This window comes from Myotis nattereri, assembly GCF_964212035.1.
Source record: "Myotis nattereri genome assembly, chromosome: 15".
Lineage (NCBI taxonomy): Eukaryota > Metazoa > Chordata > Mammalia > Chiroptera > Vespertilionidae > Myotis > Myotis nattereri.
This window is the reverse complement of record NC_138090.1, coordinates 54,503,993-54,527,714: the sequence shown is the minus strand read 5'-3', so window position 1 is coordinate 54,527,714 and position 23,722 is coordinate 54,503,993. Positions and strand designations below refer to the sequence as shown.

The 23,722-nt window shown below is 46.6% G+C and overlaps 1 protein-coding gene across 1 annotated transcript; it reads left to right on the top strand.

The window, feature by feature from the left end:
* Window positions 1–700: 700 nt before the first annotated feature.
* Window positions 701–23,291, top strand: LOC308530698 (immunoglobulin superfamily member 1-like; the record flags this gene model as incomplete). The annotated part of the gene is made up of 13 exons (XM_081107386.1): window positions 701–757; window positions 1,015–1,022; window positions 1,598–1,689; window positions 3,746–4,042; window positions 5,551–5,689; window positions 6,070–6,221; window positions 14,302–14,601; window positions 14,919–15,215; window positions 20,071–20,358; window positions 20,649–20,945; window positions 22,191–22,329; window positions 22,511–22,551; window positions 22,688–23,291. 12 exons carry the CDS (start codon window positions 701–703, stop codon window positions 22,515–22,517), a joined length of 2,073 nt encoding a protein of 690 aa, XP_080963512.1. The 3' UTR covers window positions 22,518–22,551; window positions 22,688–23,291.
* Window positions 23,292–23,722: the final 431 nt, after the last annotated feature.

Here is a 23,722-nt window from a genome sequence, read left to right as displayed (position 1 = left end):
CTGTATCCATGAGCCTGTTTCTATTTTGTTCATTCGTTTCTTTTGGTTATTAGATTCCACATATAAGTGAAATCATATGGTATTTGTCTTTCTCTGACTGGCTTATTTCACTTAGCATAATACTCTCCAGGTCCCTCCTTGCTGTCACAAAAGGTAAGGTTCCGTTCTCTTTTATTCACTTTTTAAAATATATATATTTTTTATTGAAGGGAGAGAGCTAGAGAGTAAGAAACATCGATGAGAGAGAAACATCAATCACCTGCCTCCTGCACACCTCCCACTGGGGATGTGCCCGCAACCAAGGCACTGGCCCCCGACCAGAATCGAACCTGGGACCCTTCAATCCGCAGGCCGACGCTCCATCCACTGAGCCAAACCAGCTACGGCTTAAAATATATTTTTATTTATTTCAGAGAGGCAGGGAGAGGGAGAGATAGAAGCATCAATGGTGAATCGTTGATTGGCTACCTCCTGCACACCCCCAATGAGGATCCAGCCTGCAACCTGAGCATGTGCCCTGACCAGGAATTGAACTGTGACCTCTTGGTTCACAGGTTGATGCTCAATCATTGAGCCAAGGCTGCATCTTTTCACACCCTTGTAAAATATCTATAACGTCTTTAAACCGCGGCATCTCATCAGCAGTCAGTGTGCATTTGTTGGGCCCTACTGTGCGCCAGGCGCTGTGGAACACGGGGCCATGTGGCCAACAGCGCTGAGTGCCTGCCTTACGCTGCTCACAGTGACGTCCTGTCTGGTATGAAGTACATAATCTTCCATAAACTCTCTTAAAAATTACCAGCACCCCGGCTTATATATTTAAAATACATTTTTTTAAAAAGATGCAGGCTCACCAGAAGATGACGGGGGCTCAATGCAGGAGCTTCTCTCTCACGGACGATTCCTTTGCAGGGCTGTGTGCTGGCCAAAACCTAAGAAGAGACGGTGAGTGTTTCTAAAGGGAAGCCTTCCTTCTCCTTCACTCCAAATTCCCCTCCCCTTCTCTTTCTTCAGAACAGCAGGTGAGTAAACCAAGTCCAGCCTGGACTCCGCTTCCTTCCAGGGTCACTTCCCAGGCCCTCCCTCCTGCCCTGCCCAGCTCCGTGCTTCCTGCCAACAGTCATGCGACACTGCGATGCTCCACTCCTACTGGGAGGTCAAGTTTGCGCACTCATTTATGGATCATAAAGAACATTATAACCTAATGAACAGAAATAGATGCAGAGGCAGGGAAGCATTAAACAGACTGTCACAGCACAGCAGGAAGGCTGGAGAGTGTTGTGTGTGTGTGTGGGGGGGGAGGGGGCGGTAAGAGATCAATCGAAGGACTTATATGCATGCATATAAGCACAACCAATGGACACAAGACCCTGGGGGGGGGGGGTAAGGGCATGTGCGGGGGGGGGGGGCGGGTAGGGGAGGCCGGGCGAAGGTCAATGGGGAATAAAAAGGAGACATATGTACTACTATTTGTAATACTTTCAACAAGAAAATATAATTAGAGAGAAAAAAAAAGAACAATGCTCCTTTGGAGTCCTCGTCATCTCGATTCCCCAGAGGGCCTGGCGGAATGTCACCTCCCTCACCTACACACCAGGAGCGCTGGGGAGCACGCCTGTGAATCTTATAGGACAGGGAGCCCCACCGTAAGGGCACTGCCCAGTGACGTCCTTCTCCTGCTGGTGACAGGTGAGGACGGGTGCTCAGAATGACACACCATCTCCCTAGGACAGGGATGAGGGGGGATCCAGAGAATGAGAGCGGAGCAGGGGTCTCACCTCCAGTGTACTACGTGTACCAGTTAATAATGCGGATTTCTTCAATAGATGGAGTTACACATATGTTGATATATATGCGATTTGATATGTATGCTATTTTGTTGTATTGACAGCAAGCTTCAAAACTTGATGTGAAGTTTTCTGAAGGTGTTAACATCATAGATATTTTTATGCTTAAAAATGTCGAATTTCGTGCCAAAAAAAGAGCATTTGGGGAAGTTTTAAGTCATTACTTTATTTTGAAGAAAAAGTTATCGTATGCTTCGGGAAGCTTATGGTGAACATGCTCCATCTCAAGATACTTGTGAACGCTGGTCTAAACGCTTTAAAAGTGATGATTTCGATGTGAAAGACAAAGAACGTCAAGGTCAACCGAAAAAGTTTGAAGACCAACAATGACAAGCATTATTGGATGAAGATGCGTGTCAAACTAAAAATCAACTTGCAGAAGGATTAAACATTGCTCAGCAAACAATTTCTGATCGTTTATAAGCAATGGGAAAGATTTTATTTATTTTTTTCTAAATACATTTTATTGATTTTTTGCAGAGAGGAAGGGAGAGGGATAGAGAGTTAGAAACATCGATGAGAGAGAAACATCGATCAGCTGCCTCCTGCACACTCCCCACTGGGGATGTGCCCGCAACCAAGGTACATGCCCTTGACTGGAATCGAACCTGGAACCCTTGAGTCCGCAGGCTGACGCTCTATCCACTGAGCCAAACCGGTTAGGGCAGCAATGGAAAAGATTTTAAAGGAAGGAAAATGGGTGCGACATCAACTGAACGAAAGACAAATGGAAAACCAAAAAGTCATCAGTAAAACGTTGCTTCAACGGCACGAAAGAAAGTCTTTTTTGCATTGAATTGTGACTGGCGATGAAAAGTGGATTTATTGTGAGAATCCCAAATGCACAAAATCATGGGTTGACCCAGGTCAACCATCAACATCGACTGCAAGGCAAAATCGCTTCGGAAAGAAAATGCTCTGCGTTTGGTGGGATCAGGAAGGTGTGGTGTATTATGAGCTTCTAAAACCAGGTGAAACCGTTAATACTGATCACTACCAACAACAAATAATCAATTTGAACCATGCTTTGATCTCAAAAAGACCAGAATGTGCCAGAAGACATGGCAAAGTAATTTTGCTTCATGATAACGCACGATCACACACTTCAAAAACAGTTAAAGACACGTTAAAAGATCTTGCCTGGGAAGTATTAACCCACCCGCGGTATTCACCAGACCTTGCTCCTTCAGAGACCACTTATTCTGATCGATGCCACACGCACTTTCTAAGCAGCACTTCAAAGGGTACGAGGAAGTGGAAAATTGGGTCTCTGAATGGTTTGCCTCAAAACAAGAAAAGTTCTATTGGGACGATATCCACAAATTACCTGAAAGATGGGGGAAATGTGTAACTAGCGATGGACATGACTTTGAATAAAGGACTTTTGATGTTTCTCTTGAAATTATTGTGTTTTCTTTGATTACAAAATCCGCCATTATTAACCGGTACATCTAGTACAGTGGTCGGCAAACTCATTAGTCAACAGAGCCAAATATCAACAGTACTTCTTCAAAATAGACTCGCCCAGGCCGAAAACCGACTTCTGCGCATGGGCCACGAAGTTTCAATTGCACTGTACGTGTGCGCCCGCACATGGTATTTTGTAGAAGAGCCACACTCAAGGGGCCAAAGAGCCGCATGTGGCTCGAGAGCCGCAGTTTGTCGATCACGAACCTAGTAGGTGGGGAGGTGAGATGGAGAAGGACAGGAACAGAGCTGGGGACCTGCCCTCATCCAGGGCTTGTAGGAGGCACATCTCCTTCCTGGAGTCAGAGCAGAAATAGGGTGAGGCCAGGTGTCTGTCACTTCCCATACTCCCTGGGAACCTGCTAGGACAACAAGCCTGAGCGGGGACCCAAGGCTTCTGCCCATGACTTCTGAGCTTCCTTCTCTTACAGGAGAATTACCTAAACCTTCCCTCCACGCCCGCCCAGGGCGCAAGGTGACTGCAGGAGAAAACGTGATTCTGCAGTGCCAGCTACCCAGGCCTGTGATAGAACCTCACACGTTTGCTCTACTGAAGAAAGGAACCTCAACACCCATACAGCTCCAGAGGGCAGTAGGAATTCAGACAGACTTCTCCCTGCCAAGTGTGACCGTCAGTGACACTGGGGCCTACAGCTGTGTGTACTACCAACCAAGGGCTCCTTTCTCGGCCTCAAGGCCCAGTGATGAACTCACGATCTTGGTGACAGGTAAGGTTTCTGCAAGATTTTGTGAACTTCAATTCCCAGTCCGGCCAAATGCCTAGGTTGTGGGCTCAATCCCTACTGGGGGTGTGCGGGAGTTGGCTGAGTGATGATTCTCTCTCATCATTGATGTTGCTACCTCTCTCTCCCTCTCTCTTCCACACTGAAATCAATAAAAAATATGTTTTTAAAAAAGAGAACTTTTTTCTCTTTTAAGCTGATTTGGCTCACTGGATAGAACGTCCGCCTGCGATTGAAGGGTCCCGGGTTCGATTCCAGTCAGGGGCACAAGCCCAAGGCTGTGAGCTCAATTCCCAGTGGGAGGCGTATAGGAGGCAGCCAATCAATGATTCTCTCTCACCACTGATGTTTCTGTCTCTCTCCCTCCCTCCCTCTCTCTCTCTTTCTCTGAAATAAAAATGTTTTAAAAAGAGAACTTATAAAAACATATAAATAGCCCATTTGATCTGTCATCTTCTGCTTCTCACCTCCTAATTTTCACTCCTTTGCCCTTCTTTATTCTGAATTCTTAATTTCTCATGCTGTTCTTCAACTTTATCAGTCCTGCATCACCACCATTCCTTCTACCGTTCTCTGCATCTCTTAACATTTTGGTTGGTTTTAGCGAGAGTATTACCAAGGCTCTCTTTTGTTCTCAGAATGTGGCATTCCACAGCCTCCTGCTTGATGGTGATGGAGGCAATGTCTTTCTTTCTTTTGTTTAATCTCATGATACTTTTGGCAGAATTATCTCTGGTTACCTTCTTTCCTGCTATGGCACACTGTGTGCTAGCTCTGTATGTTGTATTTTCTGCTGATGAATCTTCTAAAGTGGTCGGTGAATGTCTTATAATTAGATCGAGGTCTGTAGGGCCAGCCCTGAGAGGTGCCCAGAGCTCCCCGGTTCCTGGGAAGCAGGGTCGTTACCCATTTCACCCCATGGATCCTGCCTCAGGGAACATTGTCGGTGATGGGTTTAGAGATGAACTTTGCACGAGTTGGGATGAGTGCGATGGGGGATATAAATGCAGACTTCTCTTCAGGAAGGAGGACCAATGACAAGATTGAGCCACTCGTGACTGCAGCTGAACACATGATGTCATGGTGCTTAGCTACTAAGTTCACTGAGCTCGCTGCTGGTGTAAGTTTTGTGCTGTGAGGACTGGTGCTGACGCAGCTGCTGAATTTCAGTGCTGACAGGCAACTCTGATTCTCTGTGCTGCTTGCACACAAATTCTTAACAAAAGGAGGGAGGAGGGGAAAGGAAATGCAGGGAGGTGGAAATGAGATGAAAGCAAATAAATGATGGAAGAGAGGGAAGGCAGAGAAAATATAAAAGAGATGAAGCACTACTCCAGCTCTCCTAACACTCCCCATTTGGTTCCCAGTGACTGGAACTATAATGCAGTACAGCTGAGCACTGCCCAGGACACACATGCGGGCCCGTGAAGGTCACCTCTGCTGGAACCATTGAGAAGCAGGGACATCAGTGGGGATCCTCTTCTCCCTTTCAGATTCCCCTGGTGCCACATCAACAGATTACACCACGGGTAACCTCATCCGACTGGGACTGTCTGCCCTAATTACGGTTCTTATGGTGGCTTTCCTGGTGGAAGCCTGGTGGAGTGAGAGGAGGTCTCCAAGTGGGTCCAGGTAAAACACTGAACACTTCTCTCTGTCATGGGCTGTTGGAGTGATAGGAGGCTCCCCTCCAAACCCACCCATTGCGATTTATGTTGTGCATTACGGCGCAGATGGAATTTTCCTCATCCCGTGTGACCGTTCTGTTCATTGTAAGCACATTTAATATCTCTTTTCCTTTCCTTTCAAACAGCAATTAAAGTGCCAATCATTGTGGAAGAAGCAGAGCAGCAGGTACTACCCACAATTCCTACTGAAACCTCCCTGTACGGAGAGGCTGGGAGAAGGGGTGGTTCTTCCTGGCTGAGAACCTGTGTTTGGAGGCTGTGAGAATCCATATTCTTCCTTCTGGTTCCTCCCTGGGTCCCCGGCCCCACCTCCTCTACCCACAGGCCCTCCAGCTGCCCCGGAGTGGGACGGGGACATGATGAGTGCCTGGTCCAGCAGGACCTGCTGAGTCTTAACAGCTGGAAACCTACATTCCCAGCCAGCCCAGGACAAGACGCTGGCTTCCTGCTTCCTGTGCGCTTCACCGGGCCCGACGGTAGGACTGAGCGGACTCACCTAACACATGTTGGAGGACTTGACAAATATTTAAAACGTCAGCATCTGACCGGGTAGCAAGTAGTTCACGTGTGGGAACTGTTCTTCCTTGAAAACGGGGGAAAGATGGGTTCCTATACAGTATTTATTAGTGTTTCCCTTCCACTCTATCTTCTGTTCTGACCAGCAGTTGGTCAAATGTTGAAACTACTGTATTTATCAAGTCTTTTAAATTTTATTTCATATATTCTCATAATTTTACCTAATTTGGGAGAATTCCAGTCTATATTATAGTGTCAATTTGCTCTTGAGTTGTCCCCAGTATTCCTGGTGCTGGTGTAAAAAGTCATTGAGTATATTTTCATTTTCAAGATCTGTTGTTTCTTGTTTGTTGTCTTGTTCTTTTTCATAAATGCTCATTCTTATTTTAGAACTATTATCTCCTCTCTCATAACTCTGGAGATAGGCTATGAAAATCACATTCTGATGATAATAAAAGTGATTCTCTGAGACAGAAGTTATGTGCTTCCCCTGCTCCCTTCACTGTGTTGGGCCCATCAGATCATGGAGGAGTCAGCTCCTCTCTCACCCTCATTACAGCTGAGTCCCTCTTCTCCTGCTGCTGCACTGTGTGTATGATGAGGTGTGTGTGTGTGGAGGTGGGGGGGGTTCTGCCCTCTGCACTTCTCAGGGTTCTGGGGATGACTGGGACTCCTGGGCTGTGTACCTGTTGCTGGACTTCTCACTGAGGGGCTCTCGGTAACCTCAGGCAGCAGGAGTAGTTTTCTGTTTCTCCCACTCAATTAGTAAAACTCATGCCTCCTGCTGAGAATAAACCCTCTGGCTGCTGTCTGGTCAAGTGCAGTAAAATAAACAGGAGTCAACTTACAGGCAGGAGGGGTGGGGTCTATCCAAGAGACAGCGGTTGCTCAGTCTACAAGCACCTCTTGCTCAGTCTCCACCATGGCCTCTCCTGGAACAGCTTTAGCAAACCCCCCCGCCCCCCCAATGGGTGACTGTGCGTGTTCATTTAGGTTGTGTTTTTCCTCTTCACACATATCCAATTTAAATGTGTCTATTTGGAAATAATTCTAGATTTACAGGAAGTTCTGGAAATAGCACAGATTTCTTCACTCGGTTTCTCCCAATGGTTCCATTACTCACCCATTATAATAAAAAAGGAAGAAGCTGACATGAATACAATATGTGTGCACACTTCTATCATTTTTTTGTCATATGCCCACCAACACAGTCCACAGACTGATCTAGTCCATCACCATGAAGATGTCCCTCATGCTATCTCTTTACAATCACACCCGCCTCTCTTCCTAACACCATTCTTCAACCTTGGCAACCAATGATTTCTTCTCTATCTCCAAAATATTGTCATTTTCAGAATGTTCAATGTGACAATGCCTGGTTTCATTTTAAGTATGTGGTTTCAGCCCTATCTGGTTTGGCTCAGTGGATAGAGCATTAGCCTGTGGACTGAAGGGTCCTGGGTTCAATTCAGGTCAAGGACACATGCCCAAGATGTGTGCTCGATCCTCAGTAGAGGGCATGCAGGGGCACCCAATCAATGATTCTCCCTTATTATTGATGTTTCTCTCTCTCTCCCCCTTTCTCTTCCTGTCTGAAATCAATAAAAAAATATATATTTTTTAAAAAGAATGTGATTTCATTTCAGTAATAAAGGCATCAGTCTATACACCGAAGGCTCACAGGTTTGATTCCCGGTCAAGGGCAGGTACCTGGCTTGCAGGTTTGATCCATGGCCTCGGTCAGAGCCTGTGCAGGAGGCAAACAATCAACGTGTCTCTCGCACACTGATGTTTCTCTCTCTTCTCTCTTCCCCTCCCCTTTCCTTCCACTCTCTCTAAAAACCAAGGCAAAAATATTCTTCAGCGAGGATTAACAATAAAAAGTAATGAATGTGGTTGTGACATCAAACTTGTAGGGTCACATGAAGGGAAGGAAGAAATGGGCTGGAACAAAGATGCCACCACCCCCATCAAGCTGTCCTTCCTCCTGTGGTTGTAAAGCTGAAACAGTCCTTGAATCCAGCGGCAGGCTCAGTATGGTGGCTGAATTCATTTCTCTCCTCTTATTTGGTAAGTTTCTTAGGATTGATATATTGGGATTTAAGATAAGGGTGGATTGACTGATTGAGAGATGTGACGAATACAACAGAGATAACACTGCCTTCTATTCACTGATTGCTTCACACATCAGGACCCATGCTGCAGGCTTTATGGCCACTAACGTATCAAGTGTTTCTCAGTATGGGAATATGTGTATTCCACAGTTATGATGGTGCTCTATGCCTGCAACACCGTCATGTAATGAATAATTTATTGGCCCTGTGTCAATTCTTTTTCTTCAAATCAAATGAATGTATTTATTTGAAATAATGTAGCAAGACTGTAACTACTAAAAAAAAAAGTTACTGTAGTCACTAACCAAAAAAAAAAAGAAAGAAAGGTTACTATAAAAAACAATATAATGGAGAGGTGCAAAATGTTAAGAATTCTAGTCTTTGCTGTTCATTGTCAAGTTTGATCCCATGGAGGAACACTCTCTTTTTTAGGCAGTGTCAGATGTGTGATTCCATACATTAACTTTTCTCCTTGATTTGAACAAAGGGGTTTAGCCCTAGTGGGTGTTGGTCAGTGGTTAGAGCATCGGCCTGAGCACCAAAGAGTTGCAGTTCGGTTCTGTGTCAAAGGCAGGTACCTGGGTTGCGGGTTAGCTTCCGGCCCTCCAGTTCGGGTGCATGTAGGAGACCACCAGCGATGTGCCTCTCACATAGATGTTTCTCTGTCTCACTCTCTCCCTCCCTTCCTCCCACTGTCTCTGAAAAGCAATGGAAAAAATATTCTCATGTGAGGATTAACAACAAAAAAATGGCTTAGTGCAGTGGTTCTCAACCTGTGGGTCGCACCTCCTTTGGCGGTCAAACGACCCTTTCACAGGGGTCACCTAAGACCATCCTGCATATCAGATATTTACATTATGATTCACAACAGTAGCAGCATTACAGTTATGAAGTAGCAACGAAAATAATTTTATGGTTGGGTCACAACATGAGGAACTGTATTTAAAGGGCCAGAAGGTTGAGAACCACTGGCTTAGTGTGATCTGAACGGGAGCCAAGTGTGTGAGGCCGTGACCAGGGCTGTGGATACTGTCACTGGCTCCGCTGACAGCATCCCACAGAGCGCCTGTGCTCCGCAGTCCACACTGCGGGAAACACCTCAGAGCCTTTCAGACAGTCCTGTGTGATGGGAACTGTCCACAGGGGTAAGTGAGGACCCGGAGACAGAGGGGGGTGTCCTGCAGAGAGAGCAGAAAACTCAAATGCAAGTCCAGGCCTGTCTTCCTCCTAAGCTTTACTGTTTCTCTCGGTTTTCCCAAAATGTAAAGGGAAGCAGGTATGGGGTCTTCAGAACTGCCATGGCCTTGGGCTGAGTGAACAGGTGCTGGGCTGGGGGAGTTCTAAGGGCACGACAGGAGCCTGGGTCACCCTGCTAAGTGAACAGCCAATCACAAAGATCACCCCGTGTGATTTCCGTCCAGAAATCTATGGAGACAGAAGGTGCATTAGTGGTTGTTTGGGGCAGGGGTGGGGGAGGCAGGAGAAGAGGGGAGCGATGGCCTGAGGGCATGGGATGTCATCATGAGGCCCTGAACATGTTTTAAAGTTGATGTGAAGTTTGCACACATCGGGGAATACAGGCAAGCCACTGAAACATGCACTGTCAATGGAGATTATATGGTGTGTGAACTGTATCTCAATAACGCTCTTTATTAACGTCCCCGGGTGTGGAGCTGGGTGCATCTCAGGGTGTCTCTGTGACAGGAAACCCAGGTTTGCTCACACAGGGACAGTGTGCGGTTCCTGGCTTGGATGTGGTCACTGTGACCTGATTCTGACATTTGATCACTAGACTCTAGGAGAGCACTTAGGGCTTTCTTTATGTGAGAACCTCATCTGAAGAAAGTGCAGGGTTCCATCCTGAGGCCTTCTGGTTGTTTCCAGGAGGTGAGAGAACCCAGCTCATGTTTGGAGCCTCCCTCCTGCACACAGTGGCTGAGCTGCATTTCACATACAGGATGCGGGGCTGAGCTGACACCCTTATCTGCACAGAGGAGAATTACTACATCTGCAGCGCTATCTTCATGATCAGAATAAGTCTCCTTATTTCCACAGGAATGAGCCCTTTTATCCTCCCATTTCCTCTCCTTGGCTCAGGTGCTATTTCTACTGAAAATTCCCCGCCCCCCAGAGAACTCCCCGTCATCTACAAGTGAGAAAGTATGTCCCTCCCTTCTTTTGTCCCTCAGAGAACTATGTCCCTTTATCAGGTTGTCTGAGAAGGGTCTCCTCTTATCTCTGTGCAGGTGATGTGCAAAGCTGAGATGAGAGGAGACGGTCTGTGGCTGGGCAAGTTTAAGAAAGGCTGGCTCAAAGTCTGTATTTCAACAGCCATGTTCCTCCAACCATGCTGGGCAAAGCCTCAGGCATCAGAGGGACACCCCACTCCCAACACCTCTAATTACCGGCTCCCCGTTCCCCATCAGCAGTGACTTTGGGAGGGTGAGAGGGGCTGATGTTGAAGAGGCAGGAATTGAGGAGCGTCTCAATGTTTTGGAATCTTGCTTGATACTCAGCCAGAGGATGTCACACCAAGAGGATTGGGCTCTGCACTTAAAATTGCTTCATGAGGCTTTATGATCATATCTCTTATCATCTCAGTTTAATTTACAGGTTAACTGGACACACCCCAGTCCTTTTCTCTGCCCTGATCTCCCATCAGCTACAAACTTCAGGAGCCTTCACAGTCGGACTCGCTGACACCAACTCGCTCCCATAGAGATCTCAATCTCACATCCACAGTTGCTCAGTTTGCCGTGTGCGTTCACAAGGGTGGTGTTTGGCACTGGTCTCCCCAGCTGTGCAGCTGTGCTAACATCTGAGGTGGTGCTATACTGCCCGCCCAGCACAGGCCGATCCCTGGGAGAGGCTCTGTTCTGTGGGCCCCACCCCCTCTGCAGAGCTGGGCAGGGGACAAGGTCCAGGCTCCCAGGACTGTGATGCTCGGGACACAGGCTCTCTCTCCAGATGCAGCGTCTGAGCACGTTCAGGTGTCCACAGGCGTCTGCTCTCTCTGCGCTTTTCCTTCATCCATTTTCTGTGGTCACCTTGACGGGACCTTTCCTTCCAGTGTTTGGCACAGTCACTAACTTGCCTTTTTCATACCATAGATTTAATTTTCTTGCTGTATCCATGTGCTTGTGGAGAAAGCCTGGTGCCTTCTCATTTCCCCTCCCCTGAAACACTAAACTGATGCTTCATATGGAACAAAGAGAGAAAATTCCCTTTATTAGCAATACATGCTTAACTAAACTCCTTGTTCAGTTAATATGTTAATTACAATGCTATGACTGCATAGGAATGATATTTTCAGGTAAATTTAACACTCAGAAAAAAGTGTACTACCCTCCATTGCACTTAAGGAAGGATAGCTATGAATGGTCTGAGATGAACACAATCACTTTCGCTTGGAAGTATCTTTTTTTATATATATATATATATTCCATTGATTTTTCTACAGAGAGGAAGGGAGAGAGATAGAGTCAGAAACATCAATGAGAGAGAAACATCGATCAGCTGCCTCCTACACATCTCCCACTGGGGATGTGCCCGCAACCCAGGTACATGCCCTTGACCGGAATCAAACCCGGGACCCTTCAGTCCGCAGGCCGACGCTCTATCCACTGAGCCAAACTGGTTTCGGGGGAAGTGTCTTTTTTTAATACTCAACCAAGGATATTTTTCCCATTGATTGTTAGAGGAAGAGTGGAAGAGAGAAGGGAGGGCAGAGAGAGGGAGGGAAGAAGGGAGGGACAGACAGGCAGACAGACATAGATGTGGGACACATCACTGGTTGCCTCCTGCACATGATCTGACAGGGGCAGGGGATTGAACCTGCAACTGAGGCATGTTCCTTTATCAGGAATCAAATCTGTGACCCTTTGGTCTGCGGGCTGATGCTCTAACCAGTGAGCCAAACCAGCCATGGTTCACTTGGAAGTCTCTTTATCCACCAGTTGCTTTTCAGTATGCTTCACATGCCTGAGCGATGTTTGCCTTGGTTCAGTTACAGCAGTGGTTCCCCTTCTTGGCTACATACTTGTATCACTCAAGGAACAGATGTAAAAAAATACAGATGTCTGAGCCCCATTTGAAAACTTTTTGACTTATTCTACTGTGCTTCGGTCTGACCCTGGGCTTTTTACTAGTCACCAGGGGAGCCCAATGTGCGGGCAAAGTTAAAAACCATTGAGTGAAATATCCTACAAATACAGCTGTATGGGAGACAGGAAAGAAGGTATGCTTTCTTTTTCTGGAATATCCATTTGGATTTTTCAAGGTTTGTTTTAGGACACTAAGCAGTAAACTTTGTCCCATTTAGACATCATGTGATGAAACACACAATGGCAAAGATTGGGTCAGAAACATTATATATATATATATATATATATATATATATATATATATATATATGTTATATAATAATATATATATATTATTGATTTACAGAGAGAAAGGGAGAGGGATAGAGAGTTAGAAACACTGATGAGAGAGACACATCAATCAGTTGCTTCCTGCAAACCCCCCTACTGGGGATGTGCCCACAACCAAGGTACATGCCCTTGACTGGAATCAAACCTGGGACCCTTCAGGCCACAGGCCGATGCTCTATCCACTGAGCCAAACTGGTTAGGGCTGGGTCAGGAACCTTTAAAGAAGGCTGAGGTTGTCACAACTATCACTATCCTAATATAGGGCTTCCTCTGCCTCTCAGCCAATTCCTTGCCCCACTAAATGAATGTGAGTCTCTATGTGTGAGGTTGGGATGGAGTTAAGCTGATGGAAGATAGGAATAGACTATAAGGTCGCCAACTTTCTACATACTGGTAAGATCTCTCAATCATTCTTAACCTGGTGCATCTCATCAGTCAGTCAATGTGCTTTCATAGAGCTCCTACTATGGGCCAGGACCTGTGGAACATTGGGAATAATGTGGTGAACAGCATGAAGTCCCTGCCTTCCACCTGCTCTTGGTGACATCTTGTGTCTCCCATGGTATGAAGTACATAGTCTTCCTTGAACTCTTAAAAATTTCAAGCAGCCCAACTGTGGTGGCTCAGTGGATTGAGTGTCATCCCAAGGACCAAGAGGTCCCAGGTTCATTCCCAGTCTGGGTACAAGCCCAAGTTGTGGGCTCCATCCCCAGTAAAGGGTGTGCAGGAGACAGCCGATCAGTAATTCACTCTCCTCATTGATGTTTCTCTCTCTCCGTCTCTCTTCCTTCCTCTCTGAAATCAATAAAAACTTATTTTTTAAAAACTGGAAGCAAATGTTATGACTTAATTTATATCACCCAAGGCCGCTAGACTTTACTATGGGGGATCTTCTATCACAGATGAAACTGTTGGAAGACACAGGCCTATGTGGGGCCTCAGGTAACAACAAGAGTGAAGACAGGGTTACAGCCAGTCAGCAAGCTTCCCTGATCTTTTTCATGATTACAGTCTCCCACACAAGACTGAGAGATCTAGAAAACATAACACAGACCCTAATAGAAATGGTAACACAAAGAGTGGTTCAGGACAGAAGACTGTGGAATTTTGTGGAATCAGGAAAGATCTTGGAGCCTTGGGGGGCAAGGGCAGCTTGGAGAACCTCTGGGAGGTCGGATGGAGGACCTTGGAGCAGAGCAGAGTCCAGTGTGAGAAAAAGGAGAAATCCCAAATGCATGACTGCCATCATGAACCCCTGAGATGGTCCCTCGGGGACCAGGGCAGAGTGATGGTGTGAGCTCCAGGCAGGAGCTTCTGTCTCACGGACGATTCCTTTGCAGGGCTGTGTGCTGGCCAATTCCTAAGAAGCGATGGTGAGTATTTCTAAAGGAAAGGCTTCCTTCTCCTTCACTCCAAATTCCCCTCACCCCTTCTCTTTCTTCAGAACAGCAGGTGAGTAAATCAAGTCCAGCCTGGACTCTGCTTCCTTCCAGGGTCACTTCCCAGGCCCTCCATCCATGCCTGGCCCAGCTCGGTGATTCCTGCCAACAGTGATGTGACACTGGGATGCTCCACTCCTACTGGGGAGGTCGACTTCAGGGACATAAAGTTTGTTCTCAGAAAGAGCAATGTTCTTTTGAAGGTCTCTCCTGATTCCCCAGAGGGCCTGGTGGAATTTCACCTCACTGACATAATAACTAGTAACGCTGGAGAGTACACCTGTGAATATTACAGGACAGGGAGGCCCAACAGAAGGTCACCGCCCAGTGACGTCCTTCTACTACTGGTGACAGGTGAGGACGGGTGCTCAGAATGACACACCATCTCCCTAGGACAGGGATGAGGGAGGATCCAGAGAATGAGAGAGGAGCAGGGGGTCCCACCTCCAGTGTAGATGGGGAGGTGGATGGAGAAGGACAGGAACAGAGCTGGGGACCCTGCCCTCATCCAGGGCTTGTAGGAGGGACATCTCCTTCCTGGAGTCAGAGCAGAAAGAGGGTGGGGTCAGGTGTCTGTCACTTCCCACATTCCCTGGAACCTGCCAGGACAACAAGCCTGAGCGGGGACCCAAGGCTTCTGCCCATGACTCCCGAGCTTCCTTCTCTTACAGGAAATTTTCCTAAACCTTCCCTTAAAGCCCATCAAAGGGGTGAGGTGACTGCAGGAGAAAATGTGATTCTGCAGTGCCAGCTACCCAGTCACGTGATAGAACCTCACATGTTTGCTCTACTGAAGAAAGAAACCTCAACACCCATAAAGCTCCAGGGTCCAGTAAAAACGGTGACAGACTTCTCCCTTCCAAGTGTGACCATCAATGACACTGGGCACTACAGCTGTGTGTACTACCAACCAAGGACTCCTTTCTACACCTCAGAGCCCAGTGATGAGCTCACAATCTTGGTGACAGGTAAGGTTTTTGCAAGATTTTGAGAACTTGGATTCCCAGTTGGGCCACATGCCGGGTTGGGTCCTGATCCCCAGTGTAGGGAGTGAGGAAGGTGGCTGAGCAATGGTTCTCTCTTTCCCTCTCCCTTCCTCTCTCTGAAATCAATAAAAAAAATTTTTTTTTTAAGAAATCAACTAATGAATGCATAAATAGAATAGATATATATTTTTCTTTCTCCCTTCCTCTCTCTCACTACAAACCAATCAATAAATAAAATTTAAGTCAAAACCGGTTTGGCTCGGTGGATAGAGCGTCGGCCTGCGGACTGAAGGGTCCCAGGTTCGATTCTGGTCAAGGGCATGTGCCTGGGTCGCGGGCACTTCCCCAGTGGGAGATGTGCAGGAGGCAGCTGAACGATGTTTCTCTCTCATCGATGTTTCTAACTCTCTATCTCTCTCCCTTCCTCTCTGTAAAAAAATCAATAAAATATATATTTTTTAAAAATTTAAATAAATAAATAAAATTTAAATATATAAGTACATTCAGAATGTTCTGCAACCATCATCACCCAAAATGTTCTCATTGTACCAAACATCAACTCGATACCCATTATCCAATAACCCATTTTCTCTTTGCCCCCAACCTCTGGTAACCTCTGTTCTACTTCCTGTCTCTATGAATTTGCCTCTCCTAGGTACCTTGAATAAGTGTAATCACACAGTATTTGTCTTTTTGTGTCTGGTTAATTTTATGTGCATAATGTTTTTCCCCCCAAATACGGTTTTATTAATTTTAGAGGAAGGGAAAGGGAGAGAGAAATATCAATGTGAGAGAGAAACAATGATCCGCTGCCTCCTGCATGCCCCCTACTGGGGACTGAGCCTGAAACCTGGGCATGTGCCCTGACTGGAAATCATACCAATGAACTTTCGGTGCATGGGGCAGTGCTCAACCAACTGAGCCACACCGGCCAGGGCCATATGCATGTTTTCAAGGTCCATCTATGTTATAGCATGTGTCACACTTTCATTCCTTCTTATGGCTGAAGAGTATTCTGTGGACTGTGCATTTTATTTATACATTTATTCTTTGATGGACACTTCGAGTCTTTTCACCTTGTGTCTATTTATGACTTTTCCTCAAAAAGCATGAAATGTATTTATCTTCCTAATCCTCACCCAAGGATATTTTTTCCATTGATTTTTAGAGACAGAAGAAGGGAGGGAGGGTAGGAACGGAGGGAGAAACATCGATTGGTTGCCTTCCACACGCGCCCTGGCCAGGACCAGGGAATGAAACTGCAACCAAGGTATGTGCCCTTGACTGGAAATTGAATCAGCGACCCTTCAGTGCGCAGGCTGATGTGCTAACCACTTAGGCACACCAGCCAGGGCTGAAATATACTATTGTTTATTGTCCCATGCAGTTTTAGCATGAAGGCCTGGCAACTTCCCCCTTTTTGCTAAGACACAAAACTGGCCCACCCAGGGTTAAAGAGGAAATCTCTTAGAAACACAGGCCTAACCAACACCCGTTGACTTAAATCAATCTTTCTTATAACAATGTTCATAAACAGGCTTGATGTTAATTTGAAAGGTATTTTAGCATCAGGAAAACCTGTGCCGACCACACTGAGCAGGAAGGCTGTGGCTGGTCAGAGATGTCCATAATCACCTTCATTAGGAAGTTTCTTTCTAAGCCGACTGACTGTGAATGTCAGTGTCAATGTTCTCCGTCTTAATAAACGTTTTTTGGGTTCAGTGAAAGCAGTGGTTCTCCATCGCAGCTCAGTATTTGCATCATCTGGGGGATTCTGAAAGTTTGGTGCCCGAGTCTTATTTGAAGCAATTCTGATTCAAATGTTTTTGCGGTCTGGCCTGCCCGCTGCGATTTTCCTTTCTTCTTTTAAAATTGAATTTAAACGGCTTGACATTGGTTAACAAAATTATATAGGTTTCAGGGATATAATTCTATAATAATCTGTATACTGTATTGTGTGTTTATCACCACAAGTCAAGTCTCATTCCATCACCATTTATCCTTCCTTTTCCTTCTCCTACTTCCCCCCTATCCTCTCCCCTCTGGTAATCGCCATACAATTGTCTAAGAGATGTGTCTTTTTTCCTTAAACCTTTCACATTTTTTACCGCCATCTCTTCCTCCCCCTCCCTTCTGACAGCTGTCAGTCTGTTCTCTGTATCTATGAGTCTGTTTCTATTTTGTTCACTAGTTTCTTTTGTTCATTAGATTCCACATATAAGTGAAATCATATGGTATTTGTCTTTCTCTGACTGGCTTATTTCACATAATCTCTCCAGGTCCATCTTTACTGTCACAAAAGATAAGATTTCTTTCTCGTTTTTTCTTTCTTTCAAAGCAGAGCAGTTTTCCATTGTGTATGTACAACAGCTTTTTTTTTTTTTAAAGAGCTACTTATTTATTTATTAATACATTTTTATTGATTTCAGAGAGGAAGGGAGAGGGAGACAGAAACATCAATGATGACAATCATTGATTGGCTGCCTCTTGCATGCCCCTTAGTGGGGATGGAGCCTGCAACCTGGGCACATGCCCTTGACCATAATTGAACCTGGGACTCTTCAGTCCGCAGGCCAACGCTCTATCCACTGAGCCAAACTGACTAGGGCAAGTACCACAACTTTTTAATCTACTCATCTACTGATGGGCACATGAGCTGCTTTCAAATTTTGGCTATCCTATATAATAAAAGGGTAACATGCAAATAGTCCTCTAAACTATGAGTTTGACTGGAGTTCCACCAGGGGGCAGGGCCGGCCCACCAAGTGCCCAGGGCCCCTCCCCCCCAACCCCTATTGGGGTTGGGCCAGCTGGCTAACCTCCTGCCTTCTTCACATCCCCCCCACCCCCACCCGTTGGCCCGGCCGGATGGCCCGCCCAAATAGGGGTGGGCCGGCTGGACCCTATCCGTGCACGAATTTGTGCCCTGGGCCTCCAGTTGTAAATAATGCTGCAATGAACATAGGGGTGCATATATTTTTGAATAACTGTTTCAAGTTTCTTCGGATATATTCCCAGAAGTGGAATAGCTGGGTCATAAGGCAGTTTCACTTTTAATTTTTTGAGGAAACTCCATACTGCTTTCCACAGTGGCTGCACCCATCTCTCTCCATTGTAATTTTTAAGAGCGCCCTCAGGGAGCCCAGTGTGCAGCCAAAATGAAGAACAGCTGGGCTACAGTGTCTTACAAATGCAGCTGTGTGCCACAGGGGAGGGATGCAAGCTCTCCCCTTCCTGGAGTACCCACTGGGATTCTTTGAGGCTTGTTTTAGGGTACCAAGCAGCAACCTTCGTCATGTTTGGAGAATCAAGAGATGAAAAGAAATAATGGGAAAGATTGGATCAGAAACTTTTCAGATGTAAGGCTGAGACTGACTTAACTAGCCCTCTCCAACAGTAGGGCTCACTCCATCTTTGAGCCAACCCTTACTCACCGGAGAGAACAGGGGTGGGACCCTTTTTCTGCCAAGGGCCATTTGGATATTTATAACATCATTCATGGGCCATACACAATTATCCACTTAAACATTAGTCCGCTATTGGTCAAACATTTAATTAACTCAGCTCTAATGTCTCCGTGGGGCCAGACCACACAATTTCGTGGGCCTTATACGGCCCACAGGCAGAACATTCTCTCCCTTGAGATAGATACTGGTGAGAATTGTGAGGCTTAGAAGTGGACTTATGGTGAGCCTGCATCAATTTTTTAAAATATATTTTTACTGATTTTGGAGAGAAAGGTAGAGGGAGAGAGAGAGAAACATCAATGATGAGAGAGAATCACTGATTGGCTGTCTCTTGCATACCCCCAATGAGGATCGAGCCCATGACCTAGGCATGTGCCCTAACCGGGATCCAACTGTGACCTCCTGGTTCATAGGTTGACACTCAACCACTGAGGCACATGGGTCAGGCGAGCTGGCATTTTTTCACATCCTTGTAAAATCTCTACACCATGTACTTAAACTGGAGGATCTCATCAGTTAGTCCATGTACATTTGTGTAGGCCCTTCTAGGGGCCCGGACCTGTGGAACTCTGGGAATGATGCGGTCAACAGCATGGAGTCCCTGCCTTCCAGCTGCTCACAGACAGTGACACCTTGTGTCCCCTGTGGTATGAAGTCCATAGTCTCCCATGAACTCTCTTAAAAACTGCAAGCAAATGGCTATGATTTAATTTATGTCACCCAAAGCCCCTGGTAGACTTTACTATGGGGGATCTTCTATCGCAGATGAAACTGTTGGAAGACTCAAACCTACTTGGGGCTTCAGGTAATATCAACAGTGAAGACAGGGTTACACCCAGTCACCAAGCTTCCCTAATCTTTCTCATGATTACTGCCTCCCACACAAGACTGAGAGATCTAGAAAACAACACAGACCCTAATAGAAATGATAACACAAAGGGTGGTTCAGGACAGAAGATTTGTGGAATTTTGTGGAACCAGGAAAGATCTTGGAGCCCTGGGAGGTGAGGACAGCTTGGAGAACCTCTGGGAGGTCTGACAGAGGACCCTGGAGCAGAGCAGAGTCCAGCGTGGGAAAAAGGAGAAATCCCAAATGCATGGCTGCCAGGGCTGCCAGGGCTGCAACTCCATCCTGAGCCCCTGAGATGGTCCCTCGGGGATCAGGGCAGAGTGATGATGTGAGCTCCATGCTTCTCTCTCATGGACGATTCCTTTGCAGGGCTTCGTGTTGGCCAAAGAGACAGCAGACGAGATGGTGTTTCTAAAGTAAAGCCTTCCTCCTCCTTCACTCCAAATTCCTCACCCCTTGTCTTTCTTTAGAAGAGCAGGTGAGTACATCTAACCCAGCTCTGGACTCCGCTTCCTTCCAGGGTCACTTCCCAGGCCCTCCATCCGTGCCTGGCCCAGCTGGATGGTTCCTGCCAATAGTCATGTGACACTGCGATGCTCCACTCCTACCCGTGAGGTCAAGTTTACTCTCAGAAAGAATAATGCTCCTTTGGAGTCCTCGCCATCTCCTGATTCCCCAGAGGGCCTTGTGGAATTTCACCTCACTGACCTAGAAACCAGCGACTCTGGAGAGTACACCTGTGAATATTATGGAAGTAGCACAGCCAGAAAGTCACCGCCCAGTGACGTCCTTCTACTACTGGTGACAGGTGAGGATGGGTGCTCAGAATGACACACGACCTTCCTCAGACAGGGATGAGGGAGGATCCAGAGAATGAGAGAGGAGCAGGGGTCTCACCTCCAGTGTAGATGGGGAGGTGGATGGAGAAGGACAGGAACAGAGCTCATCCAGGGCTTGTAGGAGGGACATCTCCTTCCTGGAGTCAGAGCAGAAAGAGGGTGGGGTCAGGTGTCTGTCACTTCCCACATTCCCTGGGAACCTGCCAGGACAACAAGCCTGAGCGGGGACCCAAGGCTTCTGAGCTTCCTTCTCTTACAGGAGCATTACCTAAACCTTCCCTCCAAGCCCATCAAAAAGGTGAGGTGACTGCAGGAGAAAATGTGACTCTGCAGTGCCAGCAGCCCAGTCATGTGACAGAACCTCACATGTTTGCTCTACTGAAGAAAGGAACTTCAACACCCATACAGCTCCAGGGTCCAGTAGGAATGGAGACAGACTTCTACCTTCCAAGTGTGACAAGCAGTGACACTGGAGACTACAGCTGTGTGTACTTCCAACCAAGGGCTCCTGTCCTGGCCTCAGAGCCCAGTGATGAGCTCAGGATCTTGGTGACAGGTAAGGTTTCTGCAAGATTTTGAGAACTTGGATTCCCAGTTGGGCCACATGCCTGGGTTGTGGTCCGATCCCCAGTAGAGGGCTTGTGGAAGGCAGCTGAGCGATGGTTGTCTCTTATCATTCATGTGTCTACCTCTCTCTCTTTCCCTTTCTTACTGAAATCAATAAAAAAATTTATATTAAAAAAAGAACTTTAAGAAGGGATGTCATCTTCTGCTTCTCACTTCCTAATTTCCACTGCTTTGCCCTTCTTTGTTCTGAATTCTTAATTTCTCATGCTGTTCTTCAGAATTACCAGCCCTGCCATTATCACCATTCCTCCCACCATTCTCTGCATCTCATAAAGATTTGGTTGCTTTTAACAAGAGTATTACCCAGAATCCTCTTTTGTTCTCAGAATTGGGCATTCCACAGTCTCCTGCTTGATGGTAATGGATAAAAAGTCTTTCTTTTAAAAAAAAAAAATCTCATATGCTTATGGCAGAATCTGTGGTTACCTTGTTTCCTGCTATGGCACACTGTGTGTTAGCTCTGTATGCTGCGTTTTCTGCTGATGAATCTTCTAAAGTGGTCTGTGAATGTCTTATAATTAGATCAAGGTCTATATGGCCAGCCATGAGAGGTGCCCAGAGCTCTGATTCCTGGGAAGCAGGGTCATTACCCACTTAGCCCCATGGATTCTGCCTTCAGGGAACATTGTTGGTGATGGGTTTAGAGATGAACTTTGCACGAGTTGGGATGAGTGCGATGGGGGGATATAAATGCAGACTTCTCTTCAGGAATGAGGACCAATGACAAGATTGAGCCACTCGTGACTGCAGCTGAACACATGACGTCATGATGCTTAGCTACTAAGTTCACTGAGCTCGCTGCTGGTGTAAGTTTTGTGCTGTGAGGACTGGTGCTGACGCAGCTGCTGAATTTCAGTGCTGACAGGCAACTCTGATTCTCTGTGCTGCTTGCACACAAATTCCTAACAAAAGGAGGGAGGAGGGGAAAGGAAATGCAGGGAGGTGGAAATGAGATGAAAGCAAATAAATGAAGAGAAGGAAGGCAGAGAAAATATAAAAGAGATGACGCACTGCTACAGCTCTCCTAACACTCCCCATTTGGTTCCCAGTGACTGGAACTATAATGCAGTACAGCTGAGCACTGCCCAGGACACACATGCGGGCCCGTGAAGGTCACCTCTGCTAGAACCTTGAGAAGCAGGGACATCAGTGAGGATCCTCTTCTCCCTTTCAGATTCCCCTGGTGCCACATCAACAGATTACACCACGGGTAACCTCATCCGACTGGGACTGTCTGCCCTAATTACGGTTCTTATGGTGGCTTTCCTGGTGGAAGCCTGGTGGAGTGAGAGGAGGTCTCCAAGTGGGTCCAGGTAAAACACTGAGCACTTCTCTCTGTCATGGGCTGTTGGAGTGATAGGAGGCTCCCCTCCAAACCCACCCATTGCGATTTATGTTGTGCATTACGGCGCAGATGGAATTTTCCTCATCCCGTGTGACCGTTCTGTTCACTGTAAGCACATTTAATATCTCTTTTCCTTTCCTTTCAAACAGCAATTAAAGTGCCAATCATTGTGGAAGAAGCAGAGCAGCAGGTACTACCCACAATTCCTACTGAAACCTCCCTGTATGGAGAGGCTGGGGAGAGGGGTGGTTCTTCCTGGCTGAGAACCTGTGTTTGGAGGCTGTGAGGATCCATATTCTTCCTTCTGGTTCCTCCCTGGGTCCCAGGCCCCACCTCCTCTACCCACAGGCCCCCCAGCTGCCCCGGAGTGGGACGGGGAGAAGATGAGTACCTGGTCCAGCAGGACTTGCTGAGTCTTTACAGCTGGAAACCCACATTCCCAGCCAGCCCAGGACAAGACGCTGGCTTCCTGCTTCCTGTGCGCTTCACCGGGCCCGACGGCAGGACTGAGCAGACTCACCTAACACATGTTGGAGGACTTGACACATACTTAAAACGTCAGCATCTGACCGGGTAGCAAGTAGTTCACGTGTGGGAACTGTTCTTCCTTGAAAACGGGGGAAAGATGGGTTCCTATACAGTATTTATTAGTGTTTCCCTTCCACTCTATCTTCTGTTCTGACCAGCAGTTGGTCAAATGTTGAAACTACTGTATTTATCAAGTCTTTTAAATTTTATTTCATATATTCTCATAATTTTACCTAATTTGGGAGAATTCCAGTCTATATTATAGTGTCAATTTGCTCTTGAGTTGTCCCCAGTATTCCTGGTGCTGGTGTAAAAAGTCATTGAGTATATTTTCATTTTCAAGATCTGTTGTTTCTTGTTTGATATCTTGTTCTTTTTCATAAATGCTCATTCTTACTTTAGAACTATTATCTCCTCTCTCATAACTCCGGAGATAGGCTATGAAAATCACATTCTGATGATCATAAAAGTGATTCTCTGAGACAGAAGTTATGTGCTTCCCCTGCTCCCTTCACTGTGTCGGGTCCATCAGATCATGGAGGAGTCAGCTCCTCTCTCACCCTCATTACAGCCGAGTCCCTCCTCTCATGGCAACTGCACTGTGTGTATGATGAGGTGTGTGTGGGGGTGGGGTGGGGAGGGAGTTCTGCCCTCTGCACTTCTCAGGGTGCTGGGGATGACTAGGACAACTTCTGGGCTGTGTACCTGTTGCTGAACTTCTCACTGTGGGGCACTCGATAACTTCAGGCATCAGGAGAAGTTTTCTGTTTCTCCCACTCAATTTCTAAAACTCATGCCTCGTGCTGAGAATAAACCCTTTGGCTACTATCTGG